At 39.9% G+C, this 13,226-nt stretch overlaps 1 protein-coding gene across 3 annotated transcripts in view; it reads right to left on the bottom strand.

The window, feature by feature from the left end:
* Positions 1–5,512: 5,512 nt before the first annotated feature.
* Positions 5,513–13,226, bottom strand: part of SEPHS1 (selenophosphate synthetase 1) — a 28,082-nt gene continuing 20,368 nt past the window's right edge. For 2 of the 3 annotated variants that reach the window (XM_081059320.1, XM_081059321.1), the window contains exons 8-9: positions 10,898–11,110; positions 5,514–9,289 (exon numbers count right to left, since the gene is read on the bottom strand). In XM_081059320.1, coding sequence (XP_080915446.1) covers positions 9,075–9,289; positions 10,898–11,110 — 428 coding nt within the window. In that variant the 3' untranslated portion in view covers positions 5,514–9,074. Of the gene's footprint in view, positions 9,290–10,897; positions 11,111–13,226 lie in introns of all 3 variants that reach the window. The other variant, XM_081059322.1, reaches the window with a different exon arrangement.

Here is a 13,226-nt window from a genome sequence, read left to right as displayed (position 1 = left end):
GTATGTTTAGACCACATTTTGTTTATCCATTCATCTGGGGGTGGACATCTAGGTTGTTTCCAGATCTTGGGTATTGTAATAATTTTGAAATGGATGTGGGAGTGCAAATATGTCTTTGAGATTCTGATTTTAATTTCTTCGGATAAATGCCCAGAAGTGGGATTGCTGGATCATATGTAGTTCTGTTTTTTAAGTTTTTGAGGATCCTTTATACTGTTTTTCATTGTAGCTATATGAACTAAAAATTCTTTCTGTACTTTGTTTTCTATCTAGTCTCTACAGATGAGTGACACAGTATCTCATTCTTTTTCCTCTCATTTTTTTCTTTGTTTCTTTAACTTAAAGAGTTGCTTCCAGAATGTCCCTCTTCATAAACATGTTATCATTTCTTAAATGATGTCTTTATATTGATGTAGGATAATTTTTCCTGTGAGTCCCCAAATGATGTGGGGAATTTCTGTGAGTGAGGGCCAGGATCGTGTCTTGAATGGAAGCATGGACCAAGGAGAGGCAAAGAGTTATAAAAGAGGATAGTTTATTAAAAGCAAAGGGTCAGAGCTCCTGAGTGGGAGCAGGTACCGAATGGGGGTACCCAGTGACTGAGGCAAAAGTTCTTACTTTTATACCTTCCCTTGCCTGTTTGGGGAAGGGGGCTGGCGCCTTCTTATGGAATTCATCTATCAGATTTGTCCTATTTGCCCATCCTGAAGGCATTAATGAAATAACCCATTCCTATCTATCAGATCTGCTCTGTTTGTCCGGCCAAAAGGAATTTATGAAATACCTTATTGACCTCGGGGCTACTTCAGCACCTGGAATTTCAGGATATGGCTATCTTTTGTTTATTCCACCAGGAACCTCCCTGTCTACCTAACAACTTGCTAACTAACCTGTCTCAATACCATGTGGGGAAACTGCGGTAGTCAAGGAGAGAAGCAGGCTAGGACTCAGAATTATTGACTACTGCCTGTTTTCTCCCAGACAGAAAGGAGAAAGTCAGTGTCCCAGCAAGGCCTGCCTTTTGGCCTTGACCTCTGAGTTCTTCATTCTTTTTCCATGATTCCTCCTTATCCAGACTCCCAGATTCTTTTAGGTTAACAGAAATGTCCTGGCCTTTCCCCTTATTAGCTCTGAACTTGTTGACTGGACAGGAGAAGCATTTAGGTTTCTCGTAGTTTAAAATGAAGTACTTGGCCTTTTGCAGGTACAGGAAAGAGAATCTGCATCTTTCTGCTTCTGAGAAAAACCCTAAAGGGACTAGGAACAGAGAAATAGTTGTCTCCTTATTGCCCCCACCTGGTGAAAAGTGGGGACTGCTGGGAGGAGGGAAAAACACTAAAACTAAATTCATTTCACCAACCCAAAATTAAATAACCCAAATTATTTAAAGGTTAGGACTTTTACTCTCACAGACCCTGAGAGGTTTGGCCTTCCTGACCAGAGAGATGCAGCTAACTACACCTGTAACTTTAATGACCCCTTAAAATGCCTTGATTTTACAAGTATGGGAAAACCCTGCCCTCTCTACCTTATGACATTAACACAAAGGATGTGTTTACTTTTATGATGATGACAAGAGATAAAGGAAGTCCTTGAATACTTCCTATTGTTATCTGCCTTTTTTAAATTAGAGGGGTGCTGGGTTTAAGATTTTTTCATTTAAGATCTTATGGGGAATTAAAACAGTAATTTCTCCTTAGATAAAGAGCTAATTTGATGGATGTTATGAGTTTTTTAAAATAGCAATTTGGATCTTTAGTAATTGTGTTAAAATGTTTTTATGACTATTGAAACAGAACATTAATGGAATGTAAACATTATCACTAGAATGGTCATTTCTCTTTCAAAGTTTGGTATTGGTATTTATTCATTTTTTTTTAAATTAAAATTGGAATTTTGAAGATTATTATAAATTGACCCTCCCCCCAAGCAGTGTGCTTGGTTTTCACAAATACTGAAAGTAACCTTGAAGACAAATGTTGAAACACAACCATTTTCAAAGTCATCTAAGAAATAGTTTCCCCCAAATGTATAAGAAGTTAAACAAAATGATTTTTCAGTAATAGCCATATTTGAGCAACTAAGAAAAAAAAGAGTATGACCTAAGAAAACCTTGGATTAAACTGTCAAGTGTTGTGCACACATAAGAAAATATCATCATATGGATAAGAAATTATAATCAATTCCAGATTGAAAAATGCCACTCACCCACGCACACCCCCCAAAAGGCCATTCCCTTCTGAGAAGAATAGATGTGACTGTAGGCCAGGTAATTTGGTAGCAAGTGTTAAATTTCATTTAAGCCATTCATGCACCAAACAGAAGCAAACACACTTGCCATCTTCCTGCAATTCTGCTCATTCTTGGCGTTTTCTTTGACCATACCAGTAGGACTGTTCAGCCCCCCCTGAAAAGTCAGCCCTCCCCTTGTGCATTAACTCCCATCCCTTGTCTGGACTATTCTAGAACTTTGTTCCAGCAACTACCATATTTGTTGGTTATTCCACTGCCCCTTCAACATACACGCATGCTCTTAGTTCCCCTATCTTATAAAAGCCCTGTATTGATACCACTTCTCCTTCTGGTTACCACTCACACATTTCTCCATCCTTTTGCAGCAAAACTTGAAAAAAATGGTACAAATTCACTGCCTCCATTTTTTTCTCCTCTCATGTTCTTTAGGAACCAGTCTGTCTTTTACCCTCATCATTTGACTGAAACTGCTCTCTTCAAGTTCACTAGCTATTATTACCAGGTACAGCATCCAGTAATGGATGGATTCTCATTTGGAATTTACTGGAAGTGACTTCACTCCCTACTCCTTCTCATCCTCCTTTGCTGGTTCTTCCTCATCCCCCAGGCTCCTAATTCAGTCCTTTGATGTCTCTTTCTATAAATACTACTTTCCTCAGTAATTTTCTTCATCTCGTGACTTTAAAAGTTTCTTCTCGAAACTGATGATGCCACAATCTATATCGCTGGCCAGGACTCTCCATAAACTCTGAACTCTGTGTATCCAGCTGCCTACTTCACATCATCACTAGGTTTTCTAACAGACATCTCAAAACAGAATTTACCTCCCCACCCCTCTAAGAAAGATATGTCCACGTCCTAACCCCTGGAAAGGGTGAATGTGACTTTGGGAAAAGTATCTTGGCAGATATGATTAATTAAGGTAAGGATCTCAAGATGAGCTCGTCCTGGATTACCTGGGTGTAAGGCCTAACCCTAAAGAAAAGTCTCTCCAGGTGACTTTGACATATTGCTACCCCCACTTCCATCCTGCTGAGAACCACTGATCTCTGGTATTTTGAGGTGAAGATAGGATAGGATGAAGGAAACAGGCAAAAAATCACACACACACACACACACACACACACACACACACACACACACACTGCACTCATTGCCATTCTTTAGATCTGAATTAGAATTTCAGAATCTGTCCCATAAAGATCATGGCCTTCTCTTATGAAAATAATTTAAGAAAAACAGAATAGAGATATTCCTAAGGACACAAAGATAATTAAGCTGTAAGTTGTAGCTGTAAGACAAACTTTCTATGAATCATTTCCAGACAAAGAGATGCAAGCTTATTTTCTCCAAGCCCATATCTAATGTCAACCATAATTGAAACAAGTATGAAGAACTGAGACAATGTATGGTGCAAAGATATAAAATCTTTCAGCATGAACTAGAAACTAAAAGATAGATAGTTATGAATCTGGGAGAAGATGAAAGGATAAAATTATCACTTATGGAATCATTTGGATTGAAAAATGTTAAGAGGACTTGTGTAAATTACGTAGCATGACATGAAGATAAGTCAACCAAGAAACCTTCGGCACTTCTTGAGGACCTAATTTGTGCAGGGCTGTCTACAAAGTACAGGGAAATATAGGAACGGGTGCAGGCAACCACCCCTGGTAGCAGAGGGGTCACATCTAGGCAGAGAGAGGCAGTAAGTACCTGGCAAGGACTTACCAATCTGCAGGAGGAATGCTCCACAGGGCCTGTGTGTGGCTAGAGGAGGGGGACAGAGGTGGGACCAGGGACACTGCTGGGGGAACAGGAGTTTCTGTTCTAAAGCCAAATTGCCCAAGAGTGAAGGAAGAAAGGGGCCTATCCGTCTCCCAGGAGAATTTTGTGCTTCTATGGCCCTTCATGTGTATTTCATCTTGCCATTAATCATATTAATATTTAAATATATGAAATAAGTCTATATTTAAATAGTCTGTTTTGTCATCGAATATACTCCATCTGCATCAAAGAAAAATTGAAAACATCAAGAAAATTTTTAAAAACTGAAATTCACTTTGCTCTTGCTCTCCAGGAGAAAACCATTGTTAAATTTCCATGTATTTTTCTCCATTCGTGTATAGTTGGAATATGTACATATATATTTTTTTATAAAATTGGTATCTTTTTTTAACCTGATATTATAGCCTAAGCATTTTACAATCAATGTAGACGCTCCCAACACACGATTTCCTGGGAGGTAGAGTTACAGATTATTTTCTTTTCCTCCCAGCTTTATTGAGGTATAATTGACAAAATTGTATATATTTAAAGTGTACAAGGGGATGATTTGATATATTTATACACTGTGAAATAATGATCACAATCAAGTTAACTAATACATCATCATCTCATAGTGATGTATGTGTGCGAACGCTTAAGATCTACTCTCTTAGCAAATTTGAAACTTTAGTATTAACTGTAGTCGTCGTGCTGTACATTCGATCTTCAGAACTTCCTCATCTTATATGTGAAAGTTTGTGCCCTGTGAGCGACGTCTGCCATTTCCCCCACCCCCACCCCCTGACAACCAGCATTCTACTTTCTAGAATTACGGATACTTTTTAAAATTTTTATTGTGGTTTTCAACCATGTGACAGCAATCATGAGCATTGATAAGAAAATCCTGGACTTTATCCAATTTTTAAATCCTTGCCAGTTAAGTAGGTTTAAACAAACTTAAAACTATTGGTGTTTTAAATTGCCTGTCTAGTGAGGTTGAACAAGTCTTTGTATACCCACTGGTATGAGGATTTCTGGGAATTGCCTGTTGATTTTTGTATTAGGGTAGCTTAAGCTGTACTGTGGTAACAATGAAACCATGAAATCTTAATAGCGCCGCAAATAGAAGCTTACTGCTCAGTCGTGTCACCGTTAGCGGGAGTTGGGCAGCCCTCCATGCAGTGGTTCAGAGGTCCCCATATGTTTTGAGATGCTGCCACCCTAAACCTGCGGACGCTAGTGAAAGGGTCTGGAAGCTGGTGGGTCAGAGAGAAACGCTGTAAAGCAGAAGAGGGAAAGAGCCGTTGGTGTGTCATGGCCAGAATTTCCCTGCTGCATAACGATTCAAGCATTTAGGGACTGGATGTTTCTCTACAATATGGCCCACAGTAAACTAGAGGATCCTTGCGCTACGGAAAAGCAGGTCCCGCCCAGTCCCGCCGGAGGCCCAGGCTCGCTGTGCACACGAGGTTTGGCGGCCAGGGCCGGAGAGCCCGTCCTCCCTTGCTGGGCCTACTTGGCAGCGCCTCCTAAGCTATTCACGTCCATGGATGTAGAAAGTTCTGTGTTCGAGTCTACACGTGTTGCAGAACAGAACTGGACTCTGGCAGACTACCACCTGTAAATAGATACTTTAAAAAATCCTCCAATCTTAATAGCGAGGGTGTGGAGGTAAGCTTGGAGTCCAGCAATTCTGGAACATGTCTAGACAGCTATGAGCACCCTATGTTACTGTTTTACTTGATGAAGGCCTGTCCAGTCCACACACTCCCATTCACATTCAAGACATGGAGACTTCCCCAGGGGGAAAATATTCCCATGCTCCATTCCTAAGAATAGGACTTTGAATCTGTTGGTTTTCCTTGTGGAACCTGGTATGTTTAATAATTGCATGGTTCATAGGTGGATTTTTAATAAGAAAAGGTATAAATTACTGTTGAAAGTAAATGATGTTGTCTATGCAGACAGTACCTAATCTAGAGAAAAAGGGTGGGCTGAGTGTGGTGGAAATGAACGCAAGGATATATATACAGGTACGTAGGTAAACACACACACACACACACACACACACACACACACACACATCCGACAGCTACGTATCTGAAGCATCATTATCTGTGCTTGCTTTATTCTAAAAATAAATAGTATAAGCTTAGCTATTCTGGTCTCTCTTTAACAGAATTAACACTCTTTAAACATAGACTTCAGATATAACCCTTTTAAAGGCAATGCTAAATTCAGGCTGAAATGGCTGCTCATCCATCTAAAATCAGAACCATTTTAAACACTCGCTTTTACTCATAAGACATGCAGAACTTGGAGACTACAATACACCGTTATTTTAAAATACTGAGCCAAAAAGAAAAAGTACATACTGGTTGTACAATATTTCAGTTCTTTTCCTGGACTAAATCACAATGAATGCTTAAACACAGGCTGGTATTCCTGGGCAAAGGACTGACGCCTTGCTGCCTGAAGGAATTCACCTCACCAAGGCCCAGCCTCTTCAGGCTGTATTCACTATGGGCTGCATTCTAACAAACTGTATTTCCAGATGCCATTGCCGCAGGGCTTAAAGATAATAAATCACTCTACCAAGATAAACACACCTCAATGTAGTTTTTAAAGTGCTTCCTGGAAGCCAAAAAATCGTGTATTAACTGTTCACTGAATTTTAAAGTTGCCTACCTGTTTTACCCAAACACAAATAGTGACAACCACCAGATTCAAGGAAATTGCAAGACTCTTGGGCTTTTGTTTGTTTTGCTGGGCCCAGATCTCAGTACACAGAATGGTCAACATGTAAAAGAAAAATTCCTGGAAAAGTGTACTGTCAGAGCAATTTCCGGTCCCTTTCCTCCTCGCCTCTCCCTGCTGTCTGCACCATTCCTTTATACCTGTGGTTCCAATGTTAGTGCACATAGACACTTAGGGCACTCGTGTAAGATTCCCTAGTCCCACACCCCCAAATTCTGATTCTGTAGGTCTGGGGCGGGGGGGGGGGGGGCTAAGAATTTGCCTTTGACAAGCATTTCCGGGTGATTCTAACGCAGGTGAGCTGGACAGCTCTCTGAGAAACACCCTAAATTCCAGCTCTCCCTCCTTGGAGCCCATGAATGACACAGACCTCTAAGTACCCAACGCTTTCTCTTTATCAACATGGCTCTTCACAAGGAAGATTTCCCCAAGTGCATAATCCATTTTGCTCACTTGCTTTCAGTTGGCCTGCCACCAAGGAAATCGTCAGCCTTCAAGACATGATCTACATTGAAAGCTGTTCAGATATCGTTATCACTAGTGTATTAAAAAACAAAACAAAACTTCAACAGTATATTCATCTTACTCAGAGGTTTCCAACACATTTTATTTTGCAGACCACTGATTTGTAACTTTTGAGGACCAACATCTGTATAAATCCCTTTAAAAAGTCCAATTAATGTCAGTTCTGTCGCAGCCTCTCAGGTACTGCACACCGATCGTCCTTATGGCTTGAGTTCCAGTGACACATGCCAGACAGGCTGCCCTTGGGCTCCTGAGAGGGGTGTGTGTCCACAGGAAAGCCTCTTCCAGGGGCTCCCTCTCCCGAGTGGCAGTTTCCTTTGGCAAGTTGATCAGTTGACAGGGCTTTGGTGCCCGTAAGCGGGAAGCGTTCGGAAACTTGCAGGGACATGGTGCTTTTTCTCTTATGCAGACACTTGGGGGGTTGGTGCACTTGTGCTTAATAACAGGGATCCCTCCAAACTGCTTAGTAGGTTACAACATAAGGAAGCCTCTGTTTCTAAGTAACACAGATAAACACCTTTTTAGATCACCTGTTTGTCCTAGAACTACAAAATTTAATTCAAGAAAATATAGGTCCCATGAAAGACTTAAAAGTTTTATAAAACTAAAATCTAGTTTTCCCCAATAAATTGTATTTTAGCCAAAACCCTCCCAATGCTTCTAAAATAATACTAAAAGGGGCATCTGATTATACAAGAGCAATAAAAAAATTAAATATTTATTTGAATAACAAGTTTAAGTTCGAGCTGCAATGTTGGCAATGCAGGTTTTTAACACATCACAAAAAGCGTGCACAAAAAAGTACTGGCGCAAAGGACAAAATAATGCTCAGAATTAGGCTAAATAGCTGATTTTATGAAAACAAAAGGTCTGAAATCACTATACAAAATATAAAATGTATTAAGCACTACTATCCACAGAACAGTCTTTATTATTGATTCTATTTAAAAATTATTTGTGTTGTTAATTATATATTGAATTGTAAATGAGTATTATACATGAATGCCCTTTCAGGAGGCAATTCCTTGCTGCACTATAGAACATCTAATTACACTGCAAAAAGTATCCTTTTTTGCTATCGATAAAGAAAACAGTTAATGATATTACTGTAAATAGTAGGAAGGCTACAAAAAATAAAATAAAGTATCTTTTTTATCTTCCAAGTGCTTTTCCATGCAGAGTTAAGCACTTGCCTTGTTTAACTGAGTGCACTATTGGGAAATGTCCTGGGTCAAAGAGATGCTCTTGAATTAGAGGACCGAGCACTTTACAAGTCAAAGACTCGAAGGGACCATGCAACCCTCTTCGTACTGGGATACCACTGTGTCACTTACCAATCCCGTCTTTCCAGAATGCCATTCAAGACACTTAAAAAAGATCAGACTGATGATAAATACACATGAAATGAAACACATACTGTGACTTGACACTACGATTGGTAACGTCTGTGCTATGTGAAAGCACCTTTAAAAAGAGCCTATGCGGCAAGAGATAAGTGTCTAAAGATTCAAAATGAATCAACAGTATTGGATAACAATATAATTCTCAACTCAGAAGCTGCCTCAAGATTAGGTGCATCTTCAGTTAATGTAACAGGAAAAAAAGGCAATGGATTTGATTTGATTAATTGCATCCATTCACAAATCGACCTCAGGTCACCAGATGTGTAGACACAATGAGATTTTTGTTGTTGTTTATAGTCTTTAATTGAAATGATGGTAAAGGAAATAGATCTATTTAAAAACAAAACCAAACAGCTATTTTGGTCTAGATTAAGAGGTGGCACCAGGTGTGGGATTCACATTTTGAGTGGCCACCTGCGGTGCCACTTCAATGATCCGGGGCTTGTCTATGATTCTGGCCGTACGGTTGCCCTTCTCTACGATCCCAATAATCCATGCTTGGTGACCTTCACCATATTTGGGGGACTTTATCTCTGCACAGAACCGAGCGGCTTGCTCACGTGGTAAACAGATCAGAAGGCCTCCTGGCAAAGGGGGGAAAAAAAAGGATGATCGTTAGGTGTTGTATGAGCAGCTTCTCTGCCACTGTCTTTCTAAAACACTCCTGCCCGGATCTGCGCTCAGCCAAGCACTCATTCCTGCCTGCGTGCAAGCTGCCCCTTCCCTTCAGCCACGAAGAGCCGCCTCCCCCTCTTCCACTGAGTAAATTCATCAAGCAATTGCTTGGAAAACTCCTCCTGTAGTAAAAAATAAAAAAGCACACACACAATAACAAACTTTAAACTGTGAAAATGACCTACTTGTGAACACTGTGTAGGATTAAGGTGTTTGAAGCCTCAAGAACATATATTTGTGGCAGCTATTTTTTCCATGCTACACTGAAATATTTAAACACACAAGAAAAGTTTTCCTTTTCAATTTAATTCCCTACATGGATTCCTCGTTTTACAAAAAAGGCTTTTTGGTATTTTTTTAAATTTGGAAATTAATATCATGAAAGAATGTATACCGCAAAGTATCTAGCTTCTCTCATGGGCTCTGTCATTATCTTCAAAAAGGTATAGAGTACGTTAAACCATTGCTATTTCTGTAGCAAGGACAGAAAATTTTATATTTGTAAGTAGAAATAACACAATCAGGGAAAAAGGTATACTGTACTTTTACCAAAAAGTAAAAATTTCTCATTTTTGAATAAAGGAAACTGAATTTGTTAGCAATACTGGTTAACTTATTCAACATTCACCCAGTGCCCACCAGGTGGCGCTAGTAGCCCATCAGGTGACAGGCACCATGCTAGCCAGCCAGATGCAGAACCAAAAGTTTAGTTACCCTCTTTGAGCTTATTTCTAGAAAATGGGTTTTGAAGACAGGGTCTTCTATTAAAGCTGAGAGGCCTACCAGAGAACGACAGCCCTTCTGACGTGTGGGCAGGGCTTTGTGGTCATCAACTCTGGCTGCACCCCAGAACCTTTTGGGGAGCTGTTATAATTATTGATGGCCCAGGCCTATCCCGGTCTGACTCAATTGGGTTTCCTAGGGGTCAAGTGTAGGCATATATATTTTTCAAATGTCCACATGATTTCGACTCTTTTGCCAGGGTAATTACTGAGGTATAGAGGAAAGAAAATAGAAATGAGAGACTGAAAAGGGGGAGGGCTTAAAGGATTAAACACAGGAGTGAAGAGGAGAGAAAAATGGGTCAAAAAAGGGCACTTTGGAGACACTATACTATTTGATCCTTAAAACAGCAATTTTAGATCTTTTTCCAAGGAAGAAAGAAAAAGTAGCCTGTTCAAGGTAACCTATGGGTATGACACTTATTTCAAACACTAGGTTTCCATTGAAAAACCGCGTAAGGACGTATTTTCCCCATAACCTTCCTCCCTCCCATCCTATCAGCACAGAAGCGCTGGGCTTGACGCTGCTCAAGCGCACACAGGACGGCGGGAGACAGGTCACCTACAGCACGGGAGGGGCGGAGAACGTCCGTTGCTAAGGCGGCCAAGGTTGTCAGCACTGACCTCACACAAAATGGGGTCACGTTCGCCTACTTGGCTTCCTCCTCCTCACGGAACTTTCCGTTAGCCTCACTAGTTAATCCTCAGGTTTGGGCCTGGGATCGATCCTTGTACCTGATGTCTCCGGGCAGGTCCCGTGCATGAGGCCAAACATGTTCCCACAGGCCTTGCTCACAGCAGCCATCTTGGCCAGGACAGGAAGGTTGTGAATCACAAAGGACACCTCGTTCCTCTGCTGCTTGGCCAGGTTCTGCGCGTGGCCAAGAATCCCAAAGCCCGTGATGTCGGTGGCGGCGTGGGCGTTGAACGTGTGCATGAGTCCCGCAGCTGGCAGAGACCAGAAAAGGAATATGTTATCTGGTGGAATAAATGGAGACTTCCTGAGGCAAAAACAAAAACCCACCTTTCCTCAAGGTCTTATATATGCTTTGCTCTCAAAGTTCCTAATTGTCAGGGAGATGGCATAACTGAAATCATGGAAAATAGACTTTTTAAAAAAAAATCAACGAAACCCAGACTTAAAGGGTAAAATAAATACAAGAGTGAAGAGGAGAGAAACAGCAATTTCAGACCTTTTTTCAAGGAAAGAAAACCAGCCTGTTTATTGTAACCTATGGGTATGACAGTTACTATTTCAAATGCTGAAATTCTGGAAGCTGATTTATTATAATTTGAACCACTTAGAACTATCAGCCACTTCAATTAATAGTAATTTCCAAATAAACTAAAACATCTGTAAAGAACAATTACAATCACAATGAAAAGTAAACTTGTCTAAACCACCCTAAAATCAAAGAACAGGACTTTTAAAAACTGAACCTAAATTCAAGGCAATCTCGCTAGAAGTGAACTGTCTAAAAGGTTAACTTCTTATATTTTAATTAAAATAAATTAATACTTTATTTTGGGAGTTTTACATTTACAGAAAATTGAGTGGACAGCCCAGGAAGGTCCCCTATGTCCCCTCTGCCACCAGGGTGGTGCATTTAAGTACTGAGCCAGTACTGACACGTCAGTAGCTGAAGTTCACAGTTCACACAGGGCCTCACTCTGGATGTGGTCTGTGGGTGTTGACAAATGTATGTGTGACATGTCCATCGTTACATTATCATACATAGTAGTTTCACGGCCCTAAAATTCCTGTGCTCTCCTATTCATCCCTCCTCCCCAACCCCTGATCTTGTTACGCTCTCCACACTTTTTTGCCTTTTCCAGAATGTCCGAGTTGGAATCACAGTATTTGGTCTCTTCAGATTGGCTTCTTTCGCTTAGTAATAATGTGTTTAAGGTCCCTCCATGTCTTTTCATGGCTTGATAGCTCTTCTTTTTAGCAATTAATAATATTCCAGTGTCTGGATGGACCAGTTTGTCCATCCATTCACCTACTGAAGGATCTCCTGATTGCTTCCAAATTTTGGCAATTTTGGAGTAAAGCTGTGTGCAGACAAACATCTGTGTGCAGATCTTTGAGTGGACAGTTTTCAATTCATTTGGGTAAATACCAAGGAGCACAATTGCTGGGTCATATTAGTATATTTAGATTTGTAACAGACTGCCAAACTGTCTTCCAAAGTGTCTGTACCATGTTGCATTCCTACCAGCAATGGAGCAAAAATTAATGTAAGACCCAATATAATATAATATACTAATATAAGTAATAAAAACTATATTAATTTTTGCTCCAAAAGACACATTAGAGCTGGTTGTCTGGCTAGGTCTTATTTTCAGGGAAACACAGTAGGTATGTACTAATAGTATCTCGTTGTTTTAAATTGCAATTCCCCAATGACACATAATGTGGAACATCTTTTCATGATTGTCATCTGTATATCTTCTTTAGTGAGGTGTCTGTTCAGATCTTTTGCCCATTTTTTAAATTGAGTTGTTTTCTTAATGTTGAGTTTTAAGAGTTCTTTTAATGTTCTGAAAACTAGTCCTTTGTCAGAATTGTTTTGCAAAGATTTTCTCGCACACTGCAGCTTGTCTTTTCATCCTCTTAGTGTCTTTCATAGAGCAGTTTTTTATATTAATGAAATCTAACTTGTCAATTTTTTTCTTTCATGGATAGTGTTTTTGGTGTATCTAAATTTTCTTCTATGATATCTTTAGGAGTTTGACAGTTTTGCATTTCACATTTAGGTCTACAATCCATTTTGAGTTAATGTTCATGAAAGGTGTAAGGCCAGTGTCTATAATCATTTTTTGCCCGTGGACCAACAGTAGTTTAGGCACCATTTGTTTAAAAGATTATCTTTCTCCATTGAACTGTCTTCGCTCTTCTGTCAAAGATCAGTTGACTGTATTTATGTGGCTCTATTTCTGGATACTATTCTGTTACACTGATACACTGTTCTGTTTTCTCACCAATATCACATTGTCTTGATAACTAGTTTTAGGAGCCACTGCTGTTTGTTGTTGAGGTTTAATCAAAGGAACAGCAAAA

The sequence above is a fragment of the Rhinolophus hipposideros genome, assembly GCF_964194185.1.
Source record: "Rhinolophus hipposideros genome assembly, chromosome: 1".
NCBI classification, from domain to species: domain Eukaryota; kingdom Metazoa; phylum Chordata; class Mammalia; order Chiroptera; family Rhinolophidae; genus Rhinolophus; species Rhinolophus hipposideros.
Note: the sequence above shows the minus strand (reverse complement) of the source record. Positions and strands in the feature narration are given on the sequence as shown.